Source organism: Aquarana catesbeiana, linkage group LG07, assembly GCF_042186555.1.
Source record: "Aquarana catesbeiana isolate 2022-GZ linkage group LG07, ASM4218655v1, whole genome shotgun sequence".
NCBI classification, from domain to species: domain Eukaryota; kingdom Metazoa; phylum Chordata; class Amphibia; order Anura; family Ranidae; genus Aquarana; species Aquarana catesbeiana.
Window position 1 is genome coordinate 220,498,894 of NC_133330.1, and position 15,275 is coordinate 220,514,168.

A 15,275-nucleotide genomic window follows, 5' to 3' on the forward strand; every position below is an offset into this window, starting at 1 on the left:
AACTTAGATGTACCCCCTATATATACCTTGGTGGCTGCAGTGGGGAGAACCCCCCCAGACGACGTCTATGAAGACAAAACGCGTCGGGTAGGACCCCACTGTCGCCACTTTTCTACAGCGCTGTTTTTATACGGATCTACATGTGAGTGTATATCATATTTTTTAATAAAATTCTACTTTTGTATACGGATTCACACTATGTGGCCATTCCTTCCCTTTCTCAACTTGTTACCATCATCATTTTGGTTTTTAACACCGCTCCGAGGGATATAACAACCTGTGGTTCGTTCCATATATTTCAAGCATCTTGGTTCCGGCATCGCTTTGAGGGACACAGCAACGTGTGAGCCATTCCATTAACATCGCCCCCCCCCGAGCCACCTACAGCCACTCACCACCTAAGCCTAACCGACCCAACTCGGCGTATGCCCCGTTGAGTCCATCCAATCTGGTAAGCCTCTTCATTTTTGGTGTTGGTGTGTATGTCTCCACTCCAGATGTTTTATATTCCTGCTTGAAGTGTCTAGTTCCTGAAGACTCCCCATTATCATTTACATGGATGACTCTTCCCTAACATTTGCATTTGGAACTGCTGGTTTAACATTCTTTACATTGGACGTTTTCATATTTTAGCGCTACACTTGTATTGTGGTTTTCTCTTTGTAACATCTTGTTGGTTGTGTTAGCTGCTTGTTTCTCCCTTGGCAGCGCAGAATTATTTTGTATATATATGCTTCAATATTGCGCCCGCTCGTGGAATGGTGACAAACTTTTACCCTTAAAACTCTCCATAGGAGAGTTTTAAGTTACAGAGGAGGTCTAGGGCTAGAATTATTGCTCTCGCTCTGCCGATCGCGGCAATACCTCACATGTGTGGTTTGAACACAGTTTTCATATGTGGGAGCTACTCACGTATGCGTTCGCTTCTGCACGCGAGCTCGTCGGGACAGGGCACGTTTAAAATTTTAAAAAATATTATTTATTTTACCTTTTTATTTTTACACTGTTTAAAAAAAAAATTGTCACTTTTATTCCTGTTACATTAGGAATGTAAGCATCCCTTGTAATAGAAAAAAGCATGACAGGACCTCTTAAACATGAAATATGGGGTCAAAAAGACCTCAGATCTCATATTTAGACTAAAATGCAATTAAAAAAAAATTGTAATTTAAAAAAATGATTTAAATAAAATGGCCCTTTAAGAGCTGTGGGCAGAAGCGTTTTGACGTCGCTTCCGCTCAGCAATTGTATGGAGACGGGTGGGGGCCATCTTCCCCTCACTCGTCTCCATACCTGACAGGAGACAGGACGCGATTGCCTCCGCTGCTGCCAACGGCTCCGGTAAGTGGCGGAGGGCACCGGATCGCGGCGGGGGGGTGGGGGCCCTCTTTCACCACCGATAAAAGTGATCTTGCGGCGAATCCGCCCGCTGAAGACGAGGATACCTGGGTTATGGCAGCTAGCTGCTGCCATAACAACGATACCCACCTTCAAACAGCCACCGTAAAACTATGGTGGGCGGTCCGTAAGTGGTTAACCGGCTTTGCAGCCCCAGCAGTCAGTGCTCCTTGCGTCTGTTACACTCAAAATGGTCTGTGTTTGGGACTGTTTTTTTGTAATCTAATTTGGACTTCCACTGGCTACATGCTTGTCACTTTTTTTTTTTTTTTTTTTTGGATTTTGCCTTTTTACCTGCTATTATTTACTTTACCCATCTATGCACAGCACTTGCACATATAATTGATTGGCATGATTTTTTTTACCATCAATTGATTTCTATAAGGACACTATATGGACAACATTTGCACTTTAACATTTATCATATTGTTTGATTTCTATAAGAACACATATATATTTATTTACACACATAGTATCTCACAAAAGTGAGTACACCCCTCACATTTTTGTAAATGTTTTATTATATCTTTTCACGTGACAACACTGAAGAAATGACACAGTGCTACAATGTAAAGTAGTGAGTGTACAGTTTGTATAACAGATAACAGTGCAAATTTTCTGTCCCCTCAAAATAACTCAACACACAGCCATTGATGTCTAAACCGCTGGCAACAAAAGTGAGTACACCCCTAAGTAAAAATGTCCATACTCGGCCCAATTAACCATTTTCCCTCCCCGGTGTCATGTGACTCGTTAGCGTTACAAGGGGTCACAGGTGTGAATGGAGAGCAGGTGTGTTAAATTTGGTGTTATCGCTCTCACTACTGGTCACTGGAAGTTCAACATGGCACCTCATGGCAAAGAAATCTCTGAGGGTCTGAAAAAAAGAATTGTTGCCCAACATAAAAATGGCCTAGACTATAAGAAGATTGCCAAGACCCTGAAACTGAACTGCAGCACGGTGGCCAAGACCATCCAATAGTTTAACAGTACAGGTTCCACTCAGAACAGGCCTTGCCATGGTCGACCAAAGAAGTTGAGTGCACGTGCTCAATGTCATATCCAGAGGTTGTCTTTGGGAAATAGACGTATGACTGCTGCCAGCATTGCTGCAGAGGTTGAAGGGGTGGGGGATCAGTCTGTCAGTGCTCAGACCATACACCGCACACTGCATCAAATTGATCTGCATAGCTGTCGTCCCAGAAGGAAGCCTCTTCTAAAGATGATGTATAAGAAAGCCCGCAAACAGTTTTCTGAAGACAAGCAGACTAAGTACATGGATTACTGGAACCATTTCCTGTGGTCTGATGAGACCGAGATAAACTTATTTGGTTCAGATGGTGCCAAGCGTGTGTGGAGACAACCGGGTGAAGAGTACAAAAACAAGTGTGTCTTGCCTACAGTCAAGCATGGTGGAGAGAGTGTTATGTCTGGGACTGCATGAGTGCTGCTGGCACTGAGGAGCTACAGTTCATTGAGGGAACCATGAATGCCAACATGTACTGTGACATACTGAAGCAGAACCCCTCCCTTCGGAGACTGGGCCGCAGGGCAGTATTCCAACATAACGACCACAAACACACCTTCAAGACGACCATTGCCTTGCTAAAGAAGCTGAGGGTAAAGGTGATGGACTGGACAAGCATGTTTCCAGACCTAAACCCTATTGAGCATCTGTGGGGCATCCTCAAACAGAAGGTGGAGGAGCGCAAGGTCTCTAACATCCACCAGCTCTGTGATGTCGTCATGGAGGAGTGGAAGAGGACTCCAGTGGCAACCTGTGAAGCTCTGGTGAACTCCATGCCCAAGAGGGTTAAGGCAGTGCTGGAAAATAATGGTGGCAACACAAAATATTGACACTTTGGGCCCAATTTGGACATTTTCACTTACGGTTGTACTCACTTTTATTGCCAGCGGTTTAGACATTAATGGCTGTGTTGACTTCCCTAAACTACAAACCTTGCTAAAAGGAATAAATTGGGATAAAATATTAGGAACAAAGAATACGGAGGAGAGATGGGTTTGCTTTAAGAGCATATTAAATAAGGGCATTAGCCAATGTATCCCATTGGGTAATAAATTTAAAAGAGCGAACAAACATCCTGGATGGCTTAACTCCAATGTAAAAATGCATATAAAAGCAAAGGAGAAGGCCTTCAAAAAATATAAGGTTGAGGAATCATCCTCAGCATTCAGAATTTATAAAGAATGCAATAAGAAATGTAAGGGTGCAATTAGGATGGCTAAGATAGAACATGAAAGACACATAGCGGAGGAGAGCAAAAGAAATCCCAAGAAATTCTTTAAGTATGTAAACAGTAAAAAAGGGAGGACAGACCATATTGGCCCCACAAAGAATGAGGAAGGACATCTGGTTACAAAGGATGGGGAGATGGCAAAGGTATTGAATTTATTCTTCTCCTCAGTCTTCACAAGTGAATCGGGGGGCTTCAGTAACCAAAACTGCAGTGTTTATCCTCATGACACATCACAGGAAGCACCTACATGGTTAACAGAGGACGGAATTAAAATTAGACTTGAGAAACTTAACATTAATAAATCACCGGGACCAGATGGCTTGCATCCGAGGGTACTTGGGGAACTCAGTCAGGTGATTGCCAGACCGTTGTTCCTAATATTTACAGACAGTCTATTGACTGGAATGGTACCAGCTGATTGGAGAAAAGCCAATGTAGCACCAATATTTAAAAAGGGCCCAAAAAACATCCCTGGGAATTACAGACCAGTTAGCCTAACATCAATAGTATGTAAACTCTTGGAGGGGATGATAAGGGACTATATACAAGATTTTAGTAATAAGAATGATTTCATTAGCAGTAATCAGCATGGATTCATGAAGAATCGTTCTTGCCAAACCAATCTATTAACCTTCTATGAGGAGGTGAGGTGCCATCTAGATAAAGGAAGGCCCGTAGACGTGGTGTATCTGGATTTTGCAAAAGCATTTGACACAGTTCCCCATAAACGTTTACTGTACAAAATAAGGTGCGTTGGCATGGACCATAGGGTGAGTACATGGTTTGAAAACTGGCTACAAGGGCGTGTTCAGAGGGTGGTGATAAATGGGGAGTACTCAGAATGGTCAGGGGTGGGTAGTGGGGTTCCCCAGGGTTCTGTGCTGGGACCAATCCTATTTAATTTGTTCATAAACGACCTGGAGGATGGGATAAACAGTTCAATCTCTGTAATGTAGAAAAATGTAAAATAATGCATTTGGGTGGCAAAAATATGAATGCAATCTATACACTGGGGGGAGAACCTCTGGGGGAATCTAGGATGGAAAAGGACCTGGGGGTCCTAGTGGATGATAGGCTCAGCAATGGCATGCAATGCCAAGCTGCTGCTAATAAAGCAAACAGAATATTGGCATGCATTAAAAGGGGGATCAACTGCAGAGATAAAACGATAATTCTCCCGCTCTACAAGACTCTGGTCTGGCCGCACCTGGAGTATGCTGTCCAGTTCTGGGCACCAGTCCTCAGGAGGGACGTACTGGAAATGGAGCGAGTACAAAGAAGGGCAACAAAGCTAATAAAGGGTCTGGAGGATCTTAGTTATGAGGAAAGGTTGCAAGCACTGAACTTATTCTCTCTGGAGAAGAGACGCTTGAGAGGGGATATGATTTCAAGTTACAAATACTGTACTGGTGACCCCACAATAGGGATAAAACTTTTTCGCAGAAGAGAGTTTAATAAGACTCGTGGCCACTCATTACAATTAGAAGAAAAGAGGTTTAACCTTAAACTACGTAGAGGGTTCTTTACTGTAAGAGCGGTAAGGATGTGGAATTCCCTTCCACAGGCGGTGGTCTCAGCGGGGAGCATTGATAGCTTCAAGAAACTATTAGATAATTACCTGAATGACCGCAATATACAGGGATATGTAATGTAATACTGACACATAATCACACACATAGGTTGGACTTGATGGACTTGTGTCTTTTTTCAACCTCACCTACTATGTAACTATCTATGTAACTATGATTTATTTTGAGGGGACAGCAAATTTACACTGTTATACAAGCTGTACAGTCACTACTTTACATTGTAGCAAAGTGTCATTTCTTCAGTGTTGTCACATGAAAAGATATAAAATATTTACAAAAATGTGAGGGGTGTACTATGCACTATATATCCCACAGGGGATACTTTGTATTTAGTTCTGCACTTATTTTAGTCCCACTACCAGCATGCCTCAGTTTATTTATTTTTTATTTATTTATTTCAGTTACTTATATAGCACAGTCAATTTACGCAGCGCTTTACATATAGGAGAACATTTCAGCTCTGATTGTTGGGGTGTTAGAGGGTCAGTCTGTTGCCTCAACCAGTGCTTTTTCAAATCTTGGGTTGTTTAAAACTCCTGGGGCAACAAATAGTTTTGCTCCCATTTTTTTTCAACTGTTTCTATTTTGGATATCAAAAACAGCATAATAAGCCATTTGCTCGCTCAAAATGTATATTAGCGTTGTATCCGTTTTTTTTGAGGATTTTGTGCAATAGTGGTCTGTTCTCACTGTAGACCTTGTAGCGTCCTGCCATAATGAGGCATTTATTAATAATTGGTTGCCAGTAGCAATACAGGTGGTAGTTTGGTCTTTATAAAGTAATACGTACAAAACAAATCACAACTTTAAAGGGAATTCTGTGCGATATAAAGCAACCATGATCCCACCACACTTGACCATCTCAGCAAACGCCACTGTATCACTATTGACTGAAAGTGCAAATGAACTCTTCCTACTGCCTGTCTACCCATAAGCCAGCAGTGTTTACATTGTATAACATTTAAGCATTGCTGGGCTGACCACAAAGAGTAACATCTGTCTGTGGTGCATGATGCACATGGCTATTGTTTTCTAAGACTAGGCCAGCCATAGCTCTAACATATGGCCTATGTCAGTGGCAAATGCAGTGTAATTTTAAAGAGGAGTTCCACCCAGGGGGTCGGGTAAAAAAAAAAAAAAAATTAAAAGTCAGCAGCTACAAATACTGCAGCTGCTGACTTTTAATTGGACACTTACCTGTCCCTGGGTACAGCGATGCGGGGGATCGAAGCCCTGCTCGTCTCCCCCTCCGTTCAGCGGCGCCAGCATTGCAACTGTGGGCGCCGGGCTGTGGCTTCACAGCCTGGCACCCACTGTGCATGCGCGAGCGGCGCCGCACGCCATGATTGGCCGCTCAGTCACCTGGGACCTGTAATGGGTCCCAGATGATTGACAGCGGCTAGGGAGCAGATCGGAGCCCTTCCTGTGCCGAGGGGAAAGTGATGTCACCAGCCCAGGCACTGGAAGGGGCAGAGGGACCCCCTAGCAACAGGCATTTAGAGGTAAGTTAAAAAAAAATATATATCCAAATGTTTTTTAGTTTTTTTTTTTTTTTTTTAGGATTTTTCATGTATTTTTGTTTTTTTGGGTGGAACCCCACATTAATATTGGAGTTAGTTGGAGACACCTCTCAGAACAATCAGCATTCGTTTACAGGTGCATTCAACCTTCTTCTGACCTACATATTACTTGCTTTAGGCTGTATTTGCATGCTCATAGACTTTTATGTGTAGAGAAGCAGTTCTGATGTGAACAAAATCCCATTGACACATGACCCATTATTTATGGGTGGTGGATAAGGTGAGCAGTACAAACGGAAAATTATTCTCAATGTTCTGGCTTTATTGTGACTATTGAGCACCATAATGTTCCTTCACATCGTTTCCGAGAGAATCTTCTGACACCAAACAGAATTATTGTGCACAGCAAATTGGGAGATTACTGGAGGAACAACACATCCCCTGATCTTTTACACATCATTTTTTTTTTGGGGGGGGGGGGGGGGGGGGTTCTGACAGCCCTAGCCCCAAGCATCCATCTAGTACAGGGGTCTCCAAACTTTCTAAACAAAGGACCAGTATACTGTCCTTCAGACTGTAGGAGGGCTGGACTGAAGCCAGTGGAAGTTGGTGTCAATTAGGGCTGCAACTAACGATTATTTTCATAATCGATTAGTTGGTCGATTATTGTTTCGATTAATCGGTTAATAACCTTAAAAAAAAGTGTGGTGTATAATTTAGTTAGTATGTAAAGTTTTTTAAAAAAAAACAATGTATTCTTAAATATCTCTATGCAGTGGTAAATATAAACAACCAACTATATGGTTAGGGAGCAAAATATAAAATCCACTCTGGGAATAACAGACAGAAGAGATATACTATATATACACTATTAGAAGAGAAATACAGTTTTTTGGCCAATTTGTTGCAAAAACGAATTACATGCTTTTCTGCAGCTTCTCCATTGAAGTATATTGAACCAAAAAAGGACCGTTTTGCGTTAAAAAAAAAAAAAAAAAAAAAAAGTCCCTGACCCTTTCCAGATACGCAGAGGCTGAAAAAAAGTATAGTTGTGAACGTGTCCCATGGAAAACCATGTTAAATGAATTGTAGTGTGTTTCTGCAAAAAGCACCAAAAAACACAAAGATGTAAACCAGGTCTAAAATGTCTAGTGACATAATGGGGTTAAAAAAAACTAAAATGAGCCCTTTATAGTACAAAAAAAGCAAATGATCACTACTGTAAGGGGTTCATTTTTTTACTGTAGAACTGTGAAAGTAATATTTACAGTAGAGATTATTTGCTCTTTTTGTACTATAAAGGGCTAATTTTATTATTTTTAACCCCATTATGTTACTGGCCGATTAATCGATTATGAAAATAGTAATCGATTAATTTCATAATCGATTAGTTGTCGATTAATCGATTAGTTGTTTCAGCCCTAGTGTCAATGGGAGTAAACAATGCCCCATCTATGGTGTCAGTGGAAGGAATAGTGCCCCATCGTTGGTGTCAGTGGAAGAAATAGTGCCTCATTGTTGGTGTCAGTGGAAGGAATAGTGACCCATTGTTGTGATGGTGGTAGGAATAGTGCTCAATCGTTGGTGTCATTAGAAGGCATTTTGCCCCTTCATTGGTATTAATGGGAGGGCATATGTCCAATTGTTGGTGCCAATAGAAGGAATGGTGTCCCATCGTTGTCAGTGGGAAGAACTGTCAACGTTCATATTTGCCAGGAGACCACGGATCACAAATGTCGTCCGGAAGGCTATTTTTATTGAAGAATGATCACATCACGGAAGAAAGGTGCAACGTTTTAGAGCCACACAGGACCCCTTTGTTGGGCACGTGATGATGTCTGACAAAGGGGTCCTGCATATCTCCGAAACGTTGCACCTTTTGTTTCTGTGGTTTGATCATACTTCAATAAAAATAGCCTTCCGGAACGACAGTGGTGTGCTGGCAAATATGAAGGTTGATCTATGTTTGCTCCAGTTTCCAGCTGGATATTGCTGCAGCACTCGTTACTTTTGAGCCAGAGCCAGGCACATGTGCGATGGAAATATTAACATCATACTGGGAAGAATTGTGACCCATTGCTGGTGTCATTGGGAGGAATTGGTGTCAGCGGAAGGACATATGCCCAATTGTCAGTGAATAATTGGAGGACACCTCTCCAATTGTTGGTGTCAGCGGATGGAATAGTGGCCCAACGGCCAGATAAAAGCAAGCAAGAGCCACAGTTTGGAGACCACTCATCTAGTACATTAATGGAATAGCTTTTGGTGGAAATTTGAAATAATGTGTATCAATCTGGAGGGGATGGTAACCTCAGAAAAATATAGACCATATCAATGCTTGTATCTTTTTACAGACATGTTTTCTTTTTGAATTCATGCAACTTGAAATTCAAAAACCTGAAGATCAATTCCACTGCACTGTGTGTAAGAAGTTGCCCCCAGGAAAAGCTGACAACGTTGCAAGACCTGCAGCACTTTGCTAAGAATAATGGTAAGCAGAGATTGTTCTGGGCATTATGATTCAAATGTAGTAAGGTTTATGTAAATTGTGTTTTTATAAATGTTGTTTGGGATAGAAGTCATAGGTGAATGTGTCCCATTGTGCTCTGCACAAAAATGGGGATTGGACATTTTATAGCCTTGGACATTTGTTATTTCTTCATGGAATTTTGGGTGATTTTGTAAGGAAATGTGAGGTTTCCCAGTTGTGTGGCAAGTACAGGTCCATGTATGTCAGAATAAAATAAATCACTGCACGCTGGGCTGCAGCAACTTTTCTTTTATATTAGCTAGCAAAAGGGGCTCACCTCTAAAATGTTTCACTCTAAAAAAGGAATATACATCCTGCATGCATGTGATTTGATGGAACATTAGTTTTAAGTTCCATGAAGTGAAGATTCAAAACTCCCTGAACTGTTGAAAACTGAGCTAAAATTTGAAGTGACCCTAACACTATTACCACTTTTCTTCCTAATACTTAACCCTGCTCAAAATTGTAACCTGTAACCCAGCTATTAGCACCTTATTGAGCCCTAACATTTAACTTTAACACTTAACCTGACTTCTAAATTTAGACCTTAAAGTGGTTGTAAAGGCTGAAGGTTTTTTATCCTCAGGCATTAAATGCCTGAAGATAAAAAACCTTCAGTGTGCAGCAGCCCCCCTCAGCCCCCTAATACTTACCGGAGCTCCCTCTCGTTCCAGCAATGTGCATGATTGCTTCTACCTTCCCAGGTTTTCCCTCCTGAATAGCTGAGACACAGCAGCGGAGCCGTTGGCTCCTGCTGCTGTCACTCAACGTCAGTTAACTAATCGGGAGAGAGGGAGCGGGGCCGAACCGCAGTGTTTTCTTGGTTTTTCAAATTTTTTTTCATCTGGTAACCTTTTCAAATAACACTCTTTTCGTTGGTGGGTGGCTACGCTCACTCTTCAAATGTATTTGTGGAGGGAGCCTTGGCTGTTACGCAGGCTGCACTTCAAATGTGTGTGCCTTTATTTCAAGTATTTATATAGCGCTTTCAATTTACGCAGCGCTTAATATATATATTGCATATATTGCACATTCACATCAGTCCCTGACCTCCAAGGAGCTTACAATCTAAGGCCTCTAACTCACATATACACACACACATACTAGGGCCAATTTAGACAGGAGCCAATTAGTCTACCAGCATGTCTTTGGAACGTGGGAGGAAACCAGAGTATCCGGAGGAAACTCACACAGGCACAGAGAGAACATGCAAACTCCAGGCAGGTAGTGCCGTGGTTGGGATTTAAACCGACGACCCTAATGTCTTTGTTCAGTTTCATCACATTGGGTGAGGGGGAAGGGGGTGGTGGTAATGGGATAAGTAGGTTACTTAAGAAATATAACATTGTTTGTTTTTGCGTCCATCTCATCTCAAAGAAAGTGACAACTACACATGCATTTCTGGCAATATTAACAGATGTTTTCTGTATTTGCTAAAAATGTTCTTGGTGTGAAAAATGAACCCTAATGCAGCCACCACATCTACAGACCCGGAAGCTTTGGTATATTACATTTTTGCTTTTGGTTTTAGTTGTACTGTAACATTTTTTTCCTTGCCCCAAATACTTAACATGAAACAAAATCCTCTAATCCCTCAGCTAAAACCATGGTCAGGGCACTGAACTAACCTAACCCTAAACTATCCCTGTATAGAATACTTACCATATTCTCTATACTGAAAGCTAATGATGTTGATCTGCAGACACAAAAAAAAACTATCTGCAGATTTTGTCTTCTGCCACAACAGCAGAGGAATGACATAGAACAGAATACTGCTGTCTCAAATGATTGTGGTTTACCACAAACCTGGATAGAATAATGGAAAATGAAGGTTAACTTTCTCAAATTACCCAACATGACATATAGCAATGTTTATGCATGTTCCAGTATTCCAAGTAGTAAAATCTCCTATTAAATACCCTATTTTTAGGTTGTTAGAGTTATGTCGCCGGAAATTACTTAGATTATCAAACATCTGTGTGGCTGGTGGGCTTGAAGCTCAACACCTAAGATGTCACTACCGGAGAGATGTTGGCTACATGCAACTCCAGTTTCCATGTTAAAATCCAGAGTAATCTCTGAACACTGCCAGTAAGGAAAATTACGTCACTCTCTCTTACCAGCAGGGTGAGCCGCCTGCTAGCAGTAAATGTTCTGTTGGCGGGCAGCAAGTGGTTAAAATACGCTAAGACATTATTAAACAATGTCCCTGATATAACGTAAATCCAACGTTAAACGCATCGTCCAGTGACGTAGATCCACATCAATATGATGATCAGCTTCACGTCGATGTAGACCCCCCAACAAGGTGACCTGCTTTGCCTGATGATGCCATCCTGCTGCTACACCCTTCACAATAGACAGATCCTCCAGTGCCTGTTGAATGTAAACAAACAGGCCAGGGATGCTGGGAAACATCATTGACCAAAAATTACAAACCGAAACAAACTATTTGGGGATCTGTCATTCAGTGGTGGTATCACTATAACTGTGCCACTGCAGCTAACTAATTCTAGCCTAGCATGTAGTGCTACCGCCACTAAATGACAGGTAAACACATTGTCTGTTTGTTTATTTACTTTCAGCAGCTGTCATTTTCGATGGGTGTGGCGGTGGATAAATATCGGACGCAGCATGGCTGCAGGTCTACATCGTTGTGACTGACATAGAACAAAATTGCTTGACAACATGATTGACATTACCACATAGCATCTTACCAGCAGCATGCATGAACTTTTGTGGGATCGCATGTAAGCATCCGCTGTGCAGAATGATTCTACATAGATAATAAATGTGGAGGGCCAACAATGCTATTCGGAAATGTAATTTCTATGCAGCAAAACGGTGTAGTTGGCAACAGAAATAGGAATGAGAGGTGTGATGTGGCAGGATGAACAGGTAAATTTGAGTTATACATAAAGAAATAGCAAAGGGGGATTTTTTTTGCCTGAAATCCCACTTTCATTGAGGGTTAGGAAGACAGGAAAAAGTGTGAAAACAGACAGCAGCTGGTAGATAACAGAATGACGTGTCTGTTCAAAATTAAAGCTTCCCCAGGCATTTCAAATGGGTGTGACATAAATTATTTAAGTGGGACTAGCCTTGGAGATATTTTTTTCATGTTGAAGCAGATGTCAGGGCTCCAGACTAAACACACAGTTCAGTAGGGAGCTGAAAACCTTCACTTATAAAAATAAATAGTGAAAGTACTTAAAAATCATCTTCTAAAATGAGGTCACGTGATCCTGCTCCTATTTAATAAGATGCAGCCAAGGAGGAGGGATCACTGCAGAGGTAACACTTTTATTAGGAGAATTGCCTTGCAAAGTATAAATGAATGACATGGAGAAGTACTATGCTGTTACTTAAAGGGGTTAAACCCTTATGGTTTTCCACCTTAATGCATTCTATAGATTAAGGTGAAAAACCTTCTGTAGTGCTGCAGCCCCCCAGTGCCCCCGTTTTTACTTGCCTGAACCCGGTTTTCTTCTCCCCGGGGACGAGCACACCAGCTCTAACTGGTGTCTTGTGTCCTGATTGGATAGATTGATAGCAGTGCAGCCATTGGCTCCCGATGCTGTCAATCAAATCCAATGACCCGGGGGCGGGGGCCGAGTCCGGCTTTCTGTGTCTATGGACGCAAAAGCAGGACTCGGGAGCGCGCACGCACGGGTACCCCCAAGGAGAGTGCTTCTCCTATGTGGTTTCCTGATGAGGGGAGGAGCTACTAGTGCCTTGAGGGACCCCATAAAAGGAGGATCGGGGCCACTCTGTGCAGAACAAACTGCACAGTGGAGGTAAGTATGACATGTTTGTTATTTAAAAAAAAAAAAAAAAAAAAAAAACGAGAGGGTTTAGTAACCCTTTAAAGAGGAACTGCAGTCCGCTCACATAATTTGTAATAAAAATATCTTTGCCGTTCTGAAGCTTCCCTCCAAACACTTTGCATATTATTTTATATATACTGTGATTCTGTACTTGCCAAATATGCTGCAGAAATCTCCCTCCACTGAGTCTGGCTGCAACCATTTTACCTGTGGGCTGCTGAAGCTGCTGCCTGTTAATTTTCTGGATTTACAGAGACACACAGAGGCACACCTCCCAGCTCTGCAGCTCTCATTGGCTCTCTTATGACTCATCCCCCTCCCTTCCTGGCAAACTCTGACTACAGTGAGAGCGAGCTGTGCATGATGTCATAAGCCTAGGCTTTTTACCAGACAAGAAACAGGAAGTGGGCTGTATAAGGTATTTACTGGCAGAAAAAAAATGTTTTATTATCCAAAGTTAAAACCACAAGGGCAGAAGATTTATTAGATGGAAAGATGGAAAATGACTGAAGTTCCACTTTAAAATGTTCCCTCTCCCCTACTCCTACCTATTCTGCCTAACCTGTATAAAACAGATTGGTATACTTGCCTTTTTTTAATATGCTCTTGTCCAGTCACTTATGCCTGCAGCTCTGTGAGCTCTCAACAACGGCTTTGGATTCCAAGAGCCATGATGTCCCCATGAGGAGCCATGATGTCCCCGATAGGCTCCCTTTTGCCTCTCCCTCCTCTCCCCTCCCCTGCAGTAAACAACACAGAGGTCTGTACAGAGGGAGTGATCTGTCAGTTTCTCATCCCTGCTTTAACCGAAAGATCAGTTAGTAAAAGAAGCACACTATACACATATTACACATAGTTAGGCGCATATTTAACCTCTCGATCGCCCTAGATGTTACCCCCTTCCCAGCCATTGCCATTAGTACTTTGACAGTGTATTGTATTATCACTGTATTAATGTCACTGGGGATGTCAGCGCCAGTTAGTGCCCCCCCCCCCCCAAACATCAGTTAGTGTCAGATTGTTCCCTGCAATATCGCAGTCCCATTATAAGGTGTTGATTGCCACTATTAGTAATATTTTAAAAAACTACAAATTTCAGTATACAGCGGGTAAAATAAGTATTGAACACATCACCGTTTTTCTATATAAATCTAATTATAAGGGTAACAACCCGTGCAATCCATACATACAAAGAAACCAAAACATATGAGTTCAGAAATGGAGTTATGTGTATTAAAATGGAATGACACAGAGAAAAAGTATTGAACACTCTAAATGACATTTATTTAATACTTTGTACAAAATCCTTTGTTGGTAATGACAGCTTCAAGACGCCTCCTGTATGGAGAAACTAGCCGCATGCTCAGGTGAGATTTTGGCTCATTCTTTCACATGAACAGTCTTCAAATCTTGCAGGTTCCGTGGGCCTCTTCTATGAACTCTGATCTTTAGTTCTTTCCATAGATTTTTTATTGGATTCAAGTCAGGTGATTGGCTGGGCCATTCTAGCAGCTTTATTTTCTTTCTTTAGAACAAATTGAGATTTTTCTAGGCTTTGTGTTTGGGATCATTGTCCTACTGAAATGTCCACCTTAATTTTTTTTCCTGGTAGATGGCAGCAGATTTTTATCAAGAATGTCTTATTACAGTTTTCCATGAAGTTTGCCAGTACCATATGCTGAAAAACAGCCCCACACCATGATGTTCCCACCTCCAAACTTCATGGTTGGTATGGTGTTTTTGGGGTGATGTGCAGTACCATTAGGCCTCCAAACATGGTGTGTATTATGGCATCCAAAGAGTTCAATTTTGGTCTCATCTGACCAGACTATATTCTCCCAGTATTTCACGGGCTTGTCTAAATGTTGTGTAGCAAACTTTAACCGCTTGCCAACCAGCCGCCGTCGTTATACGACAGCAGGTCTGCTCTCCTGCGCAAATCGCCATAGCTGTACGGCGGCTCGTGCAGGCACGATGGCGGGCTCATGCCCGCTAGTTGGGCGGACTCTATGTCCACCGTCGACCTGCGATCGCGGTATACAGAGGCAGAATGGGAATCTGCCTTTGTAAACAAGACGGATCCCCATTCTGACAGGGGACATGTCAGAGATCTACTGTTGCCAGTGATCGGGAACAGTGATCTCAGTCATGTC

General features: G+C 42.1%; 1 protein-coding gene across 3 annotated transcripts in view; it reads left to right on the forward strand.

The window, feature by feature from the left end:
- SLC44A3 (solute carrier family 44 member 3) overlaps positions 1-15,275 on the forward strand; it is a 225,516-nt gene that overhangs the window by 72,783 nt on the left and 137,458 nt on the right. For all 3 annotated transcript variants that reach the window (XM_073593076.1, XM_073593073.1, XM_073593075.1), the window contains one exon: positions 9,120-9,256. In XM_073593076.1, the coding sequence (XP_073449177.1) occupies positions 9,120-9,256 (137 nt within the window). The remainder of the gene's footprint in view (positions 1-9,119; positions 9,257-15,275) is intronic.